The sequence below is a fragment of the Petaurus breviceps genome, unplaced genomic scaffold, assembly GCF_028583685.1.
Source record: "Petaurus breviceps papuanus isolate PSGF00001 unplaced genomic scaffold, PetGlider_PUasm1.0 42, whole genome shotgun sequence".
Lineage (NCBI taxonomy): Eukaryota > Metazoa > Chordata > Mammalia > Diprotodontia > Petauridae > Petaurus > Petaurus breviceps.
This window is the reverse complement of record NW_027186325.1, coordinates 227,252-241,369: the sequence shown is the minus strand read 5'-3', so window position 1 is coordinate 241,369 and position 14,118 is coordinate 227,252. Positions and strand designations below refer to the sequence as shown.

The following is a 14,118-nucleotide window of genomic DNA, read 5'->3' as shown; positions in this document are numbered from 1 at the left end:
GTCATTCAATTGTGTCTGACTCCTTCATGACCCCATTTGGGGTTTTCTTGTCAAAGATACTGAAATGGTTTGCCTTTTCCTTCTCCAACTCCTTTACAGATGAGGAAACTGAGGCCAAGAGGGTTAAGTGACTTGCCTAAGGTAACACAGCTAGTAAGTTTTTGAGGTTGGATTTGAACTCATGTCTTCCTGACTCCAGGTGCATCACTCTATCCACTCTGCCCCTTAGCTGTCTCCCTTTACATTATTATTTACTCTTATGATTTACTAAAGCCAAGTTCAAGGGAGCTCCATCTCCTTCAATGCAATCTTCAGTTATTTCTTCTACTCCATTAATATTCTGATTTTTATCCCATTTTTGATGAGAATCACTTATGTTTTCTGCTTTCGAAAATCCATGGCTACTCACTGTAGGCTATTGATAAATGGCAAACTTACCATTCCATAGTTGACTAATTTTTACTTAACTGAATATTGTGAACAGAAATAAGCAGGAGCCCTTGTATCTCCCTCATACTTTAATAGACTATGTGTTTAAAATATATATATATATATATGTCAGTCAGTAAACATCTATTTATTAAGTACCCACTTAATAAATAATTATATAATTATTATATAATTTATAATATATAATAAAATTATATATAATACTTATAATTAATAAGTACCCACCTGCAAGTACCCATGACAGGTGCTGGAGAGACAAAGAAAGGCAAAAGACAGTCTGTGTTCTCAAGGAGCTCATAATGTAATGATTGTATGTATATATTTGCTTGATTGGGCTTCAGGAATCCTGAGTGCTCCTTAAGACTTTGCCATCAACTTACTGTGTGTGTGTAACCTTAAACCTGGCAGCCATTGGCACATCCCAACCTAGGCAAGAATCAGTCTAAATTCTCATTATACAAGTCAATGTGTCTAAATTCTCATTATACAAGTCAGTGTGTGGTTTGGTGCTGCCTCCTTTCCCAAAGTTGTCTGAAATTCAGGGCCTCTGTATTCAGGCTTTGGTGTGATTTGGGAAATGCTTTAGGAGAGATATCACATTCTTAGGAAAATGTGGTTGCGTATTTTTCTTCATTATTTAGGTATGACTCACTAAATAATGAGGATTATTAAAAAATTTAGCTCTCTGGCAGTCAAACATTTTGACAGAGATAAATATCCATGGGCCTGGAAAGAAACCAAGGTAAATTGGGATCTATGTCATGATGGAGAAAAGGATGACATTACCAGTGTGATAGAAGAAGTCAAAGCTAGCAGGGGGCTACCAGGTAATCCTCTCATAATGACATGTACAGTTCTGTACTCAAAGTTTTCCATGGACCTGATCCCAGAACACAGAGAAAAAGATATGAGAGGCTTGTTCCAAAGGTAGGCACCTTTATTAGGGTGCTATTGCATCAATAATTCATTTACATACCTCACCTGGAGCTTGGGGAGATTCACTCTTTGTTGCTATTACTCCAGCATGCATGACTTACATGCCCTTTAGCACTGGGAGGGAGGTCCCATTCACCAGCATGCAGGGCCCACTGTCCTACCCAACGAGGGGAGATGTAGTTGTAGATAATGTCTGCAGAGCAAACAAGTGGCTAGTTTTTAAGATCTATTCTATACTTCTCTTGAAGGCAGCTAATGAATTAGTTGATGATGTATTGGCAAAGGTGTTTGGGGAGACATCTAAGTTTAAGTGAAAGAAGTAAAAGACTGGCACGTAACGATAATTCTTCCCAGGCCAAAAACAACATTTGTGCTTTAAAAGGGGCAAGAGACGCTCACTGGAATGAAGACTGTTCTCCTCTGCCTTGGTGCCACGGCAAAGTTATTTTGGATGGATTGTGTACATCTTATTTTTACAGCACTCCTGTTTGATTTGCTGTTGAGACCTACCAAATGCTAGAGATAAAAGGGACCTTGGAGATCATTAAGTCCAAACCCATTATTTTATAAATGAAGAACTATAGCCCAAGGAATTTAAGACACATGTAGAAGGTCACTCCTCTACTGAAGCACACTAATGGACAGGTCCTTGAAGCTCAACCAGAAGCAACAAATGAGGAAATGTAGGGAAAGTGTTCTGTAAAACCTATGTGAATGTTAGTCAGGAAAGCAGGAGACTAAGACTTTATACTCACTATCCTACCTTACAGGATAACCGTAGCTTATATTTTCTCTTTGTGACTGGTGAGTTGCTCTACATAATACCAGTGTGTTTTCATATTGACATAGGGTGGACAATTCCCCCTTCCCACCTCTCTTTTCAGAGCACTACCAGATGAGTGTGTTAGAATCAGCTCCAGTTAGTTCTACAGTGGGACGTGTATTTGCCAAAGATCTGGATGAAGGAATCAATGCAGAAATGAAGTACACCATTGTGGATGGAGATGGCCTGGACACCTTTGACATCAACACGGATCCAAGTTTCCAAGTTGGCATCATAACAGTTAGGAAGGTAGCATATATTCTTCCATCTAATCACTTTTTTACCCATGAAAATATATGAATCCTTTTATATAGTGTTTTATGGTCTACAATAGGTAGTAATGACCCTATGAAGGAATAAGTGAATGAACATGAACTGAGTGAGATTATGTTGCAAAGCTCTTTCTGTTACTGCATAAAAAAAAAAATTCTCTACTCCCTGCCTACATGTGAAAATTGTCTGCGTCCTCATTTTACACAGAGGTTACTAGGTCATTAGAAAAGTATATAAATGTGTCATTTCTCCATACTAATTTCCCAGTTCACTCTTTACCCATTTAAAAAATCTTTGTCACTTAATTATTCAATGATGTGAGTGATTTGATCAATATTTGCACTTGAATAGCACACATTTTTTACTCTAGTGTATCATAAATAACAATAAAGTGAGCCATAAAATTATTTATGCATCAATAAATAATATGCAGGGGATTTTTAATTGCTACTTGAAGATCCATAAATGCTAATGAGACTTGAAGAAGCTTTATCAAATATGACTGTTTAAGTGATTGTTAGCTCTAGGTAGGATATCAGTAAGCCCAAGAAAGCATGGTTCTGAATACAGGCTACCAACCCAAGCTGGAAGATGAATTCTGTCCTTTTTTAATTTTTAAATTTGATTAGCTAGGAAAATGTATTCTTAATTTAAAAACTCGATGAATTATTCTTTAGGAGAGGAATAAGGATTAGACCTGTGATTTCATCAGCATAATAGCACCAGGTGAAGAGATTTCTTTGCCATTGCAAGGCAGCACCTTCCTCTCAGTTCATGGTCTTAGAGAACTTTGAGTAACTTGATCAGAAAAACTCAGTCAGCATACCTCAAATCTGGGTGAGACTTGAACCTAGATTTTCAGGCCAGCTTTCTATCCACTTTACCACACTGCCTCTAAAAACTCTATTTTCAAATAATTTTGAAGGGTATGTAAATTCTTTTCCAAAGGGTTTGAGCTTCATTAGAAGCAGAGCTATAACTAGTTCAGGGTGATCAGAGGTTGTCCCCACAGTGCCGAACTATAAAGAGTATCAACTGCACTTAATCCTTCAGCAGAATAGAAAGAGTGTTCAGGAGTTTCTGACTCATGGTATCTTGGGATCTTTCCTCACCTTCAAATGAATATGTCTTTAGGAGTTAATTTGAGGCTTTCTGTTGTACTTTCTCCTCCCTCCTCCCCAAAGGGGAAAAAATGGCTAGTTATGGTTCTTTTTAGAAGATAATAAGAATTAGCTGAACTTACATAGTTTTATAGCAGGGAAGGAATTGAGCAATTAAGAAAGAAACAATCAGACAGATACACAGACAGACTATGATGGAGCCAATTAGAGCAAAAGTTAGTTTATCCAATTTTCTATCAACTAGAAATGGCTATTAACCAGCCTGACATATATATATATATATACTGTGATAATTGGTGTTCAAAGTGATGACACTAAGGTTTTGCAAGACCCTAACATACCTTCTGAATCATCAAGGAAATGTTGAGTGCAATTTTAGTATCAGGGTATTTTATTATATTCTAATTCTTTTAAAATTGGTAATGTATGTCTGGTATTATAAAGTAATTAGACTCTTTTTCATTTGTGACTTGTAGAATCTGCTTCATTACCGTATAATCATACCTCATATATGGCAACTCTCAGTTAATTAAAACATTAAATTAATGTGGTGCAGTGGATAGAGAGCTGGCCTATGAATCAGGGAGACCTGGGTTCAAGACCTGCCTCTGCCACATACTGGCTGTGTGACCCTAGGTAAGTCAATTAACCTCTCTGTGCTCCCAAGCAACTCTTTAATACTGTAATTGCAGAGAGGTGCCAATTTGCATTGGTAGTAGAAGTTCTCACCTGGAAGTTGGTATACTAATGATATCACAGGTCAGGGCTAAATAAACAATCAAAAAACTTCCTCAGATCATACCAGATGAGACAGAAAGTTTCCTTCATTTGCCAATTAGTGATTAATAAAATTCACTTCATACTTTTAAAATTCTAACTAGTCTTTTAAAAGTAATAAATTTGGGTAAATGTCTTTTTTTTTTTGCTTTTTGGAGGGCAATTGGGGTTAAGTGACTTGCCCAAAGTCACATAGCTAGTAAGTGTGTCAAGTATCTGAGTCCAGATTTGAACTCAGGTCCTCCTGACTCCAGGGCCGGTGCTCTATTCACCACACCACCTAGCCACCCAGTAAATGTCTTTCAAAGAAAACTTATAGAAGAGATAGTCAACATCTGAAAAAGAAAGTAGTAGTCACAGATCACTTCATCAAGAGGGTGTCATCAAGAGAGACTGACCCCATTGCCTTTGTTGTCAGGTTTACTTACTAGAGTGACACAACAAATACTATAGATATTATTTCCGTAGATTTTAGCTCAGCATTTGGCAAAAGTCTCGTAGTATTCTTTTAGAAAAAATCAAGAACTATTACCTTGTTGTTGTTCAGTCATTTCAGTCATGTCCAACTCTTCGTAACCCTGTTTAGGGTTTTCTTGGCAAAGTTATTAGGGTAAAAATTACATTTCTTTCTCCAACTCATTTTACAGATAAGGAAACTGAGACAAACAACGCCAAGTGACTTCCCCAGGGTCACATATTTAGCAAGTGTTTGAGGCCAGATTTGAACTCAGGTCTTCCTGACTCTAGGCCCAGTGCTCTATCCCCTATGCCACCTAGCTGCCCACTGTAACTTCAGCATTAGTACAATTAAGTATATTAAGAAAAAGTTTAGTAGTCGGACACAAAGAACAGTTGTTAATGGTTAGAAGTCAGTTTAGATGGGTATCTCCAGTAGAATATTTCAGACATCTGGTCTTGGCCTTAGATGGGCGTGTCCTGTAGAGTATTTTAGGCATCTGCTATTTAATAGAGAATCATAGATTTCCACCTGGAAGAGATCTTAGAAGTCAACAAGTCCAATATCTTCATTTTACAGATGAGGAAATTATGAGGTAAGGTGCCTTGACCAAGATCACATAGTTATTACATAGCAGTGCCAAAATTGGAACTTAGGTCTTCTGATTCTCAATACTATACTCTTAGATAAAGCATAAGTGACAGATTTGTAAAACCTACAGAAGACACACAATTAGGAAGAGCAGTTAACATGTTGGATGCCAGAGTAAGGAAGTGAAAAGACCTCAACAGGGCAAGAGTTAATGGCAATGGACTTAATCTAATAAATGGTCACAACTGTAGTCTTTAAACTTGGGTTCAAAAAATTAATTTCATGAGTATATAATAGGAAAGCATAACTAGATTTCTGGTTTTTCCCTGGATTATAGACCTAGGAACAATGGATGGATAGTAAATATAAGTTTGATACATTAAAGCAGCAAGTACCCTAGCATACCCAGGATGGCTGCTAGCACAGGTTCTTTGATCTGCTTTTCTAAAGGAAAGCAATTCAAAAAGGGTTATCAATCTTCCTTTAATCAAACATATATATCATTTACTTAGTTCAGGGGGAAAAGTCAGCACCCTGAACTTCAAAAAATACAAACAGAAATTGCAAGCAGACAAAAAATACAGAGAAAATAACACAATTCAACAGACCAACAAACAGGGTTTCTAGCTGTGTGACGATTACATACATACAGTGTTAGTTACCAGAGAAAGAAGCACCAACATCTGGGTTTTCAAAGCTAGGGAGCTCAAAAGCTGTCCAGCATCTCATCTAGCCAAATCGTGTATATGTGTGTGTGTGTGTGTGTGTGTGTGTGTCCTTCTCCAAGGTCAGAGGAGATCACAACCTTTGTGACCCATTGCCTAATTACAAAGTAACAAAAGGTGTGGGCCTTCCTGAAAAACAAGCCTCCTAAGCTTCTCTTGTTAGGCTCCAAGTGAGGCCCATTAAGGGGCAGGGAAGATCTTCAAATTCCGTTACTATTACATACATGGAAATACTTCCTGACCCTTGGAGCTCCCCCAAAATTGGATTTCCTGGGGAAGAAATTGGACCTTAGTGGAGCTCTTCAACCTAAGACTTAATGACCCCTTTCAAGCGTAGAGGAGTTTCTTTTCCAGTTATTTGACAGTCTAGAGAACCTCTGAGGTCCTTTCCAACTCAGAGATTCTGTAAGTCTCTAAAAAAACCTAATATTTATTATCCCTTCTATTAAAATATCATAAAGTGGCTTAAGTCTCAAAAAAATAATTCACCACTCTAGAGCTGAAAGAAGCCCTAAATGGTAATACAAGCAATATAATATTAACATCAGATGAGACAATGTATTATCTATTTTTGAGATCTTATGGAACTTCATTCTTATTTTGACAAAACACATATCAAATCTGTCAAGGTCATTTTCAATTCCTTTCCTACATGTTGAGGTTGTCACTCCATCCTAACTTGGTTTCAGCATTAAATATATCGACCATGACCTCAATTTCATTATGTACGTCACAAAAGCATTTTAGATAATGCTTTTTTATAATAATTTTAGATAATAACACAGAGTCTAACCTTTGGGGACAAAATCCTAGTACTTATGCCAGGCCATTTCTTTCTACCTTGTTATTAAGAACATGCCATGGATCAGAGCCAAAAGCCTTCCTGAAACATAGATCCATTACATCGATTGTTTCCCACTGGTCTCCAAAGATTGTGACCCTTCCAGAACAAGAAATTGAATTGTCCTTATTAGATTGCCTCTTCTTCACAAAGTCCCACTTACTCCTACCTGGCACTTTATTCTTTTCTTGTTGTGTGAATAATCAATTAACTGATTGATTAACAATCCAACATATTAACAAATAACCAAAGTTAAGTTGCCACCAGAATCATTTCAAGGCTTAACTTGTTGGTCTTATTTTTAAGAAAAACTGGGCATTTACCTTTGCCCAGTTTTCAAACACTTCTTTGTAGACTCATAGGGTTATAAAATATTGGTGTTAAAATTGATTTTGGAGATCATCTATTCACACATACAAACATGTACAATTTGGTGTACGGAAAACTGAGGTCCTGAAAGGACATGTTTTTCATTAGAAATATAAACATTTTGAACAGTTGACTTTTCTCTTGCATGGAGATCAAGAGGTAAAAGTAGGAAAAAGTAAATGTGATTTATTCATCAACCATAAGGTATTACTTTGAAGAATGGACAAGAAGTTTTTTACACTACTTACGTAATTATTCACCATAAATGATTATAGTACTTAAAATATTTCATCCAATGTTCATGAATTTTTATTTAGTACTTTTCCTTTTCCAATTTTTTTTTCTTTTTGGAGGGCAATTGGGGTTAAGTGACTTGCCCAAGGTCACATGGCTAGTTTTTTGTGTTAAGTGTCTGAGGACAGATTTGAACTCAGGTCCTCCTGACTCCAGAACCAGTGCTCTATTCATTGTACCACCTAGCCACCCCTACTTTACCTTTTTCTAAAGCATTTTCACATACATTATCCCTTTTAATACCCACAACAAATCTATGGTATGGGCATGGTGAGCATTGTTTCTATTTTACCCATTTTATTGATGGGCAAAATGAAGGTTCTGTGAAGTCAAATGATTTTTCCAGGGCCACACATCAGCTCATTAACAGGGCCAAGATTTGAATCCAGTTCTATTTATAATGTCTGTTGTCATGATGATAAATATCTACTTAATTCTAATTAAATTCTTTGCATCTATTTCAAAATGAAACTTTGGGGTCTAAACTATACACATTGAATTTGTCTACATAAGAATAATTCGCCATATTTCTTCCTAGTATTTATTTTAGTTTGTTCTATCTACCTTGTTACATCATTGGGAGGCAAAGTGATATACCGTGTTTCCCCAATAATAAGACACTGTCTTATTATTTTTTTTTTTGGACAGAAAAACACCAGAGGGCTTATTTTCAGGGGAGGGCTTATTTTAATGAAATTTGACAGCAATTTTAATAAACAGGTAAATGTGAACAAAAAAATGTACCAGCAAGCAAATCACTGGGGAAGAACAGGATGACGCACTCACTTCTGCAGCTCTGATTGGATGCAGCTCGGAGCGCGGCGTGCGTTTCACCTGGGGGGGAGGGGACGGTGCATACACAGGGTACCGTAATGTAGCGTGTAGCGCAGGGGATCACCTTCACTACAGTAGCAATCTCAATAGGGCTTATTTTCGGGGGAGGGCTTATTTTAGAGGAATCTTACACAGTAAGGGGAGGGCTTATTTTCGGGATAGGTCTTATTATCGGGGAAACACGGTAGTAGATAGAGCAATGTACTTGGAGTCAAGATAAGCTAAGTTCAAATCTTACATCACCTACTTGTTACCTGGATGACCCTTGGCAAGGAACTTAATCTTTCTGTGCCTCAGTTTCTTCATTTGTAAAATAAGAGGGTTGGCTTTAATGATCTCTGAAGTTACTTCCAGTTCTGAATTTATGATCCTAAGTTTAATGTAATTCAACAAGGATTTACCAAACACCTAATATGTGCTAGTCACTGGAGATGCAAAAACAAAATTGACCTTGCTTGAAAGGATTTTATACTCTACTTGAAGAAAGCAACATATGTTCACAAACTATGTATAATTTGGATGAGGGGTAGCCCTAACAACTGGGGGGATTCAGAAGGGCCTCATGTAGAAGATGGAACTTGAACCAATAGTTGAATGCACCTAGAGGTTCCAAGAGATGGAGGTGAGAGGAGTAAGCCAGGCATGTGAAGACATAAAGACTGAAGAATACTTTCATTTGGGAGGAGCTCACTTGCACAGAGAGAGGTTTTTTGAGGGCATGTGAAGGCGGTAAAGTTCATTCATCAAGGATCTGTGATTCTCAGCTGTCTCTAAATTATAGTTTAGAGTGTTGTCTTATGCTTAGACAGATTAAATGACTTCCCCCGATCACATAGCAACCAAAGTCAGAAGTCAGACCAGGTTTTCATGACTTCAAGTAAAGTTCTCTATCCACTATACCATTCTTACTCATTATAAAATAAGATAACAAAAGGATATAAAACCACACTTGAAAAGGATGTATTTGAGTCAAAGTTTCATGAAAGTTTTCCGGTAGTCAGTCGTCACACTTTTATCAGAGTACCTACTATGTTCAGGCACTGTGTTAAGCTCCAAGGATACAAAGCCAAAAATAATCCTTGTCCTCAAGGAGCTCACGGTCTAATGCAGGAGACAATATACAAACAAATATGTACAAACCAAATATAGACAGAATAAACTGGGTATAATTTATATAATATAAATATAATATCTATTCAGAAATAGAAGAAAAACATTAGCTTTAAGCAGGATGGTGAAAAACTTCTTACAGAAGGCAGAATTTAGTGGGGACTTGTAAGAAGCCAGGGAAGCTGGGAGACAGAGATTAGGAAAGATGAACTGAGTTCAAATCCCACCTCAGATTCTTAGTAGCTAGATTTGGTCATTTTTCAGTTGTGTCCAACTCTTACCCAGTTGGGGTTTCCTAACAAAGATACTGGAGTTGTTTGCCATTTCCTTTCCCAGTTCAGTTTACAGATTGAGGAACTGAAGCAAGCAGGATTCCCAGGGTCACACAGCTGGTAGATTTCTAAACCCAGATTTGAACGCAGGAAGAGGAATCTTCTCAACTCTAGGCCCAGAACTCTATCTATGGCATCAACTAGCTTTATCAGCTAGATGAACTTGGTTAAGTCACTTGACCTCTGTGCTTCCTTTGTAAAATAAGAGAGCAGTATATGACTGCTTATAAAGTCTCTCCCAGCTCTAAATCTATGACATTAACAAGACAGAAATTATCTGCTGTGTGGCTTGGGCTATTTTTGAAAATCTCAACCGTGTAGAGAATCCCATTCAGACTTATCCATTCAGAAATTTCTGCTGGGCTAATTTCCCATGGACATTATCAACTGAGCTCCACTGAGTGTTTAGATATCCATTCCCTTCTCTGGTTCAGTGAAGGAAGGTTTCTCACTTGAAGCAAAACTGTTTGGCCGCCCACAGTGTAGAGGTAGTGACTCTGTCAACAATAGCACTTCTTGCAAACAGTAACCCCAAAAGACAGCCTACCCATGGATATTCTGTGTAGAAAGGACCATATGTCACATTGCAATTGTTCTAGCCACACTCATGCAAATGAGTAAAGCTTTCATTAATTACTCCCCTCTTGAATTCAGAGAATAGACAACATGTTACTGACAAACTGATCTTAGCCAGCTGTAGTGCATGGGTGACTTCACCCCACGCCACCCCATCCCCACCCAAGGTAATAATTCCTTTGTTTAAGCAATCCTAGGTAAGGCTTGCTTTTTTAAAGTAGGGCAATTGCTCAAATGACAATGTTTTCAACAAGTAATGTATCTATTTAGAAGTTTCTGTTGGGCTGATTTTCCATGATTTCCTCAACAACAGCAGCAAGTGCTTCTTCTCACAACTGCTGGGCTGGAAGAAATTAAGTCATCAGCACTTTACCTCCTGACATTTAAGCTATCATGTAATTGCTTTGATATCCACTATAATTATTTTACAGAATTTAATTTCATAAAAGATTTGCATTGTTGTTGCTTTCTGGAATAATTATCATTTCAATCTTTTTTAAGAGACTTTTCTCTTCCATTTCTGTCAGTTTGAAAAACATGAAACAGATTATTGTTCAAAAACAAATGTCACTTATGGTCTTCTCCTCCCCAGAAAAACTTTATTTCTTTTGAAATAATAGATCTCAGCTGTAGAGTTAACTATACAAATGAGGAAGAAAAACAGTATTTTGCATAAAAGAATCACTTTGAAGACTCAAAGTAAATTTGTTATCTGGTGGGGGGAAAAAAACACTTGACTGAGAGGCAGGAGACCTGGGTTCTCATTCCAGATCTTTCACCATCTATTGTGTGATTTCAGTTGGCCCAGTCAACTTCATTAGGCATCAGTTTTCTCATCTATGAAATGAGGGGGTCGAAGAAAATCATCTCAAAGATCCCTTCCAGATCTAACACTCTGTGAATTTAAATCTTAATAGATGTTAACCTGTTGGTGCCCATGGCATCTATATGAGGGAGTCCTATAAAATCTCAGTATCTCCTCTTTTGCCTATGGAGAAACTGAACCAAAGGATGTTGAAATGGGTCTTCTATCAAATGGGAGGCTGGAGTAGGTGGCCTCCCAGGTCCCTCCTATCTCTACATCTGTGCTGCTATGAATAACCTGTGACAGAGTGGTATGGTGAGCCCACAACAGAGTTGGGATTTGGCATCCTGTCTTAACACAACACTACGTGTTGTAAAAACTACAAAGATGAACATTAAAAAGTTTACCTTATGTTAATTGGTAAGCCATTTTGATGGTTAATAATCCTAGAACCTGCCTTCTTCCCCATCCAAGGTACCAGGAATAAACCTGAGCTCAAACTCTGGGACAAGGAAAGGCAAGTGAACATGGATATATTCTTTTACTCTCCAGATCTGTTATAAAAAAAAAATTAGTCTCTTTTTGATCAACCATCATTAGAGATAGACCATTAGACACCTGGCATATGTTCGAGTGGTTAATTGAGTGTTCCTTGTAATCCCTTTTCAGCCACTGAGTTTTGAAAGCAAGAAAAGCTACACCTTGAAAGTAGAGGGAGCCAATCCCCACCTGGAAGTTCGCTTTCTGAACCTAGGCCCTTTCCAAGACACAACCACAGTTCACATCAGCGTGGAGGACGTAGATGAGCCCCCTGTTTTTGATCCTGGCTTTTATTTTGTGGAGGTGCCCGAAGATGTGGAGATTGGAACCACCATACAGATCATTTCTGCCAAGGACCCAGACGTGACCAACAACTCAATCAGGTTTTTCCGCAGATTTCATCCTCTTCCCATATCCTGGAATCTGCCCCTTTCTTGTATGTACTGAGCATAAACACTTCTTCCCACCTCTGCCCCTTTCTCTCTTTACTTCTCCATTTCCTTCACTCCTTAAATAAGCCCCTTTTTCTCATTTCTTCTGTTTATAATCATATGACTCTATATCATCTTGAAAACACATGTAAACCATGCCATTGTCAATGAACAATTCGAGTATGCAGATTTAATCCAGACAGGGCAGAGCACATTTCCATTGGACTTCACTCGAGTTAATCCATGGGTATTTGGGAAGTTAAACCTTCTTACCCACATACTCCTTTTAAGAAGCAGTACAAGCATGAAGGATATAAAAGAACACAGGATTTTGAGCTAGAAGAAAGAAGTGGGCCTGAACCCTAGTTCATGAGCTGCATGGTCCTGAGTTTTATTATTATTGTTTTACAATTTATTGTTTTGTTCTTGTTGTTAAGTTGTGTCCCACTCTTTGTGACCCCCCCCCATTTGGGCTTTCTTCGAAAAGATACTAAATTGGTTCACCATTCCTTCTCCAGCTCATTTTACAAATAAGGAAACCAAGGCAAACAAGGTTAAGGAACTTGCCCAGGGTCACATAGCCAGTGTCTGAGACCAGATCTGAACTCACAAAGATGAGTCTGCCCTTATTTATTATTTTACTATATTGTATTTACTATCACTGTTTTACTATTCTTAGCCTTAGTTTATTCTTCTGTGAGATGAGTTTCTTGTAATAATGCTTGAACTTCCTCATACAGTCATTTTGAGTGGCACCTAGGTGATGCTGGAGATACAGCACAGGTTCTGGAGTCAGGAAAAGCTGAACTCACATCCAACCTCAAACATTTATAAGCTGTGTGACCTTGGGTTTCTCACTTAAACCTCTATATGCCTCAGTTTCCTCATCTGAAAAACAGGGATAATAATAACACCTATCTCCCAGAGTTGTAAGGATTAAATGAAATATTTGTAAAGCACTTTGCAAACCTTACAGCAAGATACAAATGTTAAATATTGGTATTATTCACTGGAATAATGTAGTAATAATACTAATAGTTGTATAGAACTTCAAAGTTCACCAAAGCTACTTTATTTCAAATGTATGTAAAGCACTTTATAAACCTGCCAGGGCATTTTTTTAAACCCAACCTGTGTTTTCATTGGCATAGGGAACTCCCAGTTAGGAAACTCCCTGTACCAATGCAATTCTGCATATTCTCTGACAGTTATAGTATTAGAGAGTTGCCTGGGGATTGAGAAGGTTTCACGTCAGACCTGGAACAAAACTCCAAACAGCTGATAAGCAGTATGACATCCACTTTCCAAAAGCAGTTGCCAAGTCTCTGAGGCTTAACACAAAAGACCAGTATTTTGAGGATGTTTGAGGCCATCTGCCACGTTAATTGTTGAAACCCACAATACAGGAAAATGAATTTGGGGCATTAGTGCAGTTAGCTCATTTTAAACATCCTCTGATCTGTCAAATTCTCTGTTGGTTACCAGGATGCTTTCCCCACCTGGCACCAGTTTTCATCTAAATGAAAATGTTTGGTATTAATGTTGAGCAGGGTAGGTTCTCACTAGGGAATGTCTGACTTTGAGTTGAAAATCTGCCTCTTCGTGAACACTGTTGTCCCCTTTACACCATTTGCAGCTTATTACTCACTTTCTCACAGAAGCCATAAGATTCTCAATCAAGATAGCCCCATTCTGAGCATGAGTTCCCTCAGTTATTACACCAATCTCAGTAGTCACTCCACTCTTTCCAGAAAGTTCATCCTCAGTTCTCAGTTTTGTATAACCTTTGCTTTTTTAACTTCCAGAAGGCAACCAACCTTTAAATGGTGGCAC

General features: G+C 37.9%; 1 protein-coding gene across 1 annotated transcript in view; it reads left to right on the top strand.

Moving 5' to 3' along the window:
• CDH20 (cadherin 20) overlaps nucleotides 1-14,118 on the top strand; it is a 304,259-nt gene that overhangs the window by 252,091 nt on the left and 38,050 nt on the right. Inside the window, exons 7-8 of the mRNA XM_069100751.1 lie at nucleotides 2,271-2,458; nucleotides 11,984-12,237. Of these exons, the coding sequence (XP_068956852.1) occupies nucleotides 2,271-2,458; nucleotides 11,984-12,237 (442 nt within the window). The remainder of the gene's footprint in view (nucleotides 1-2,270; nucleotides 2,459-11,983; nucleotides 12,238-14,118) is intronic.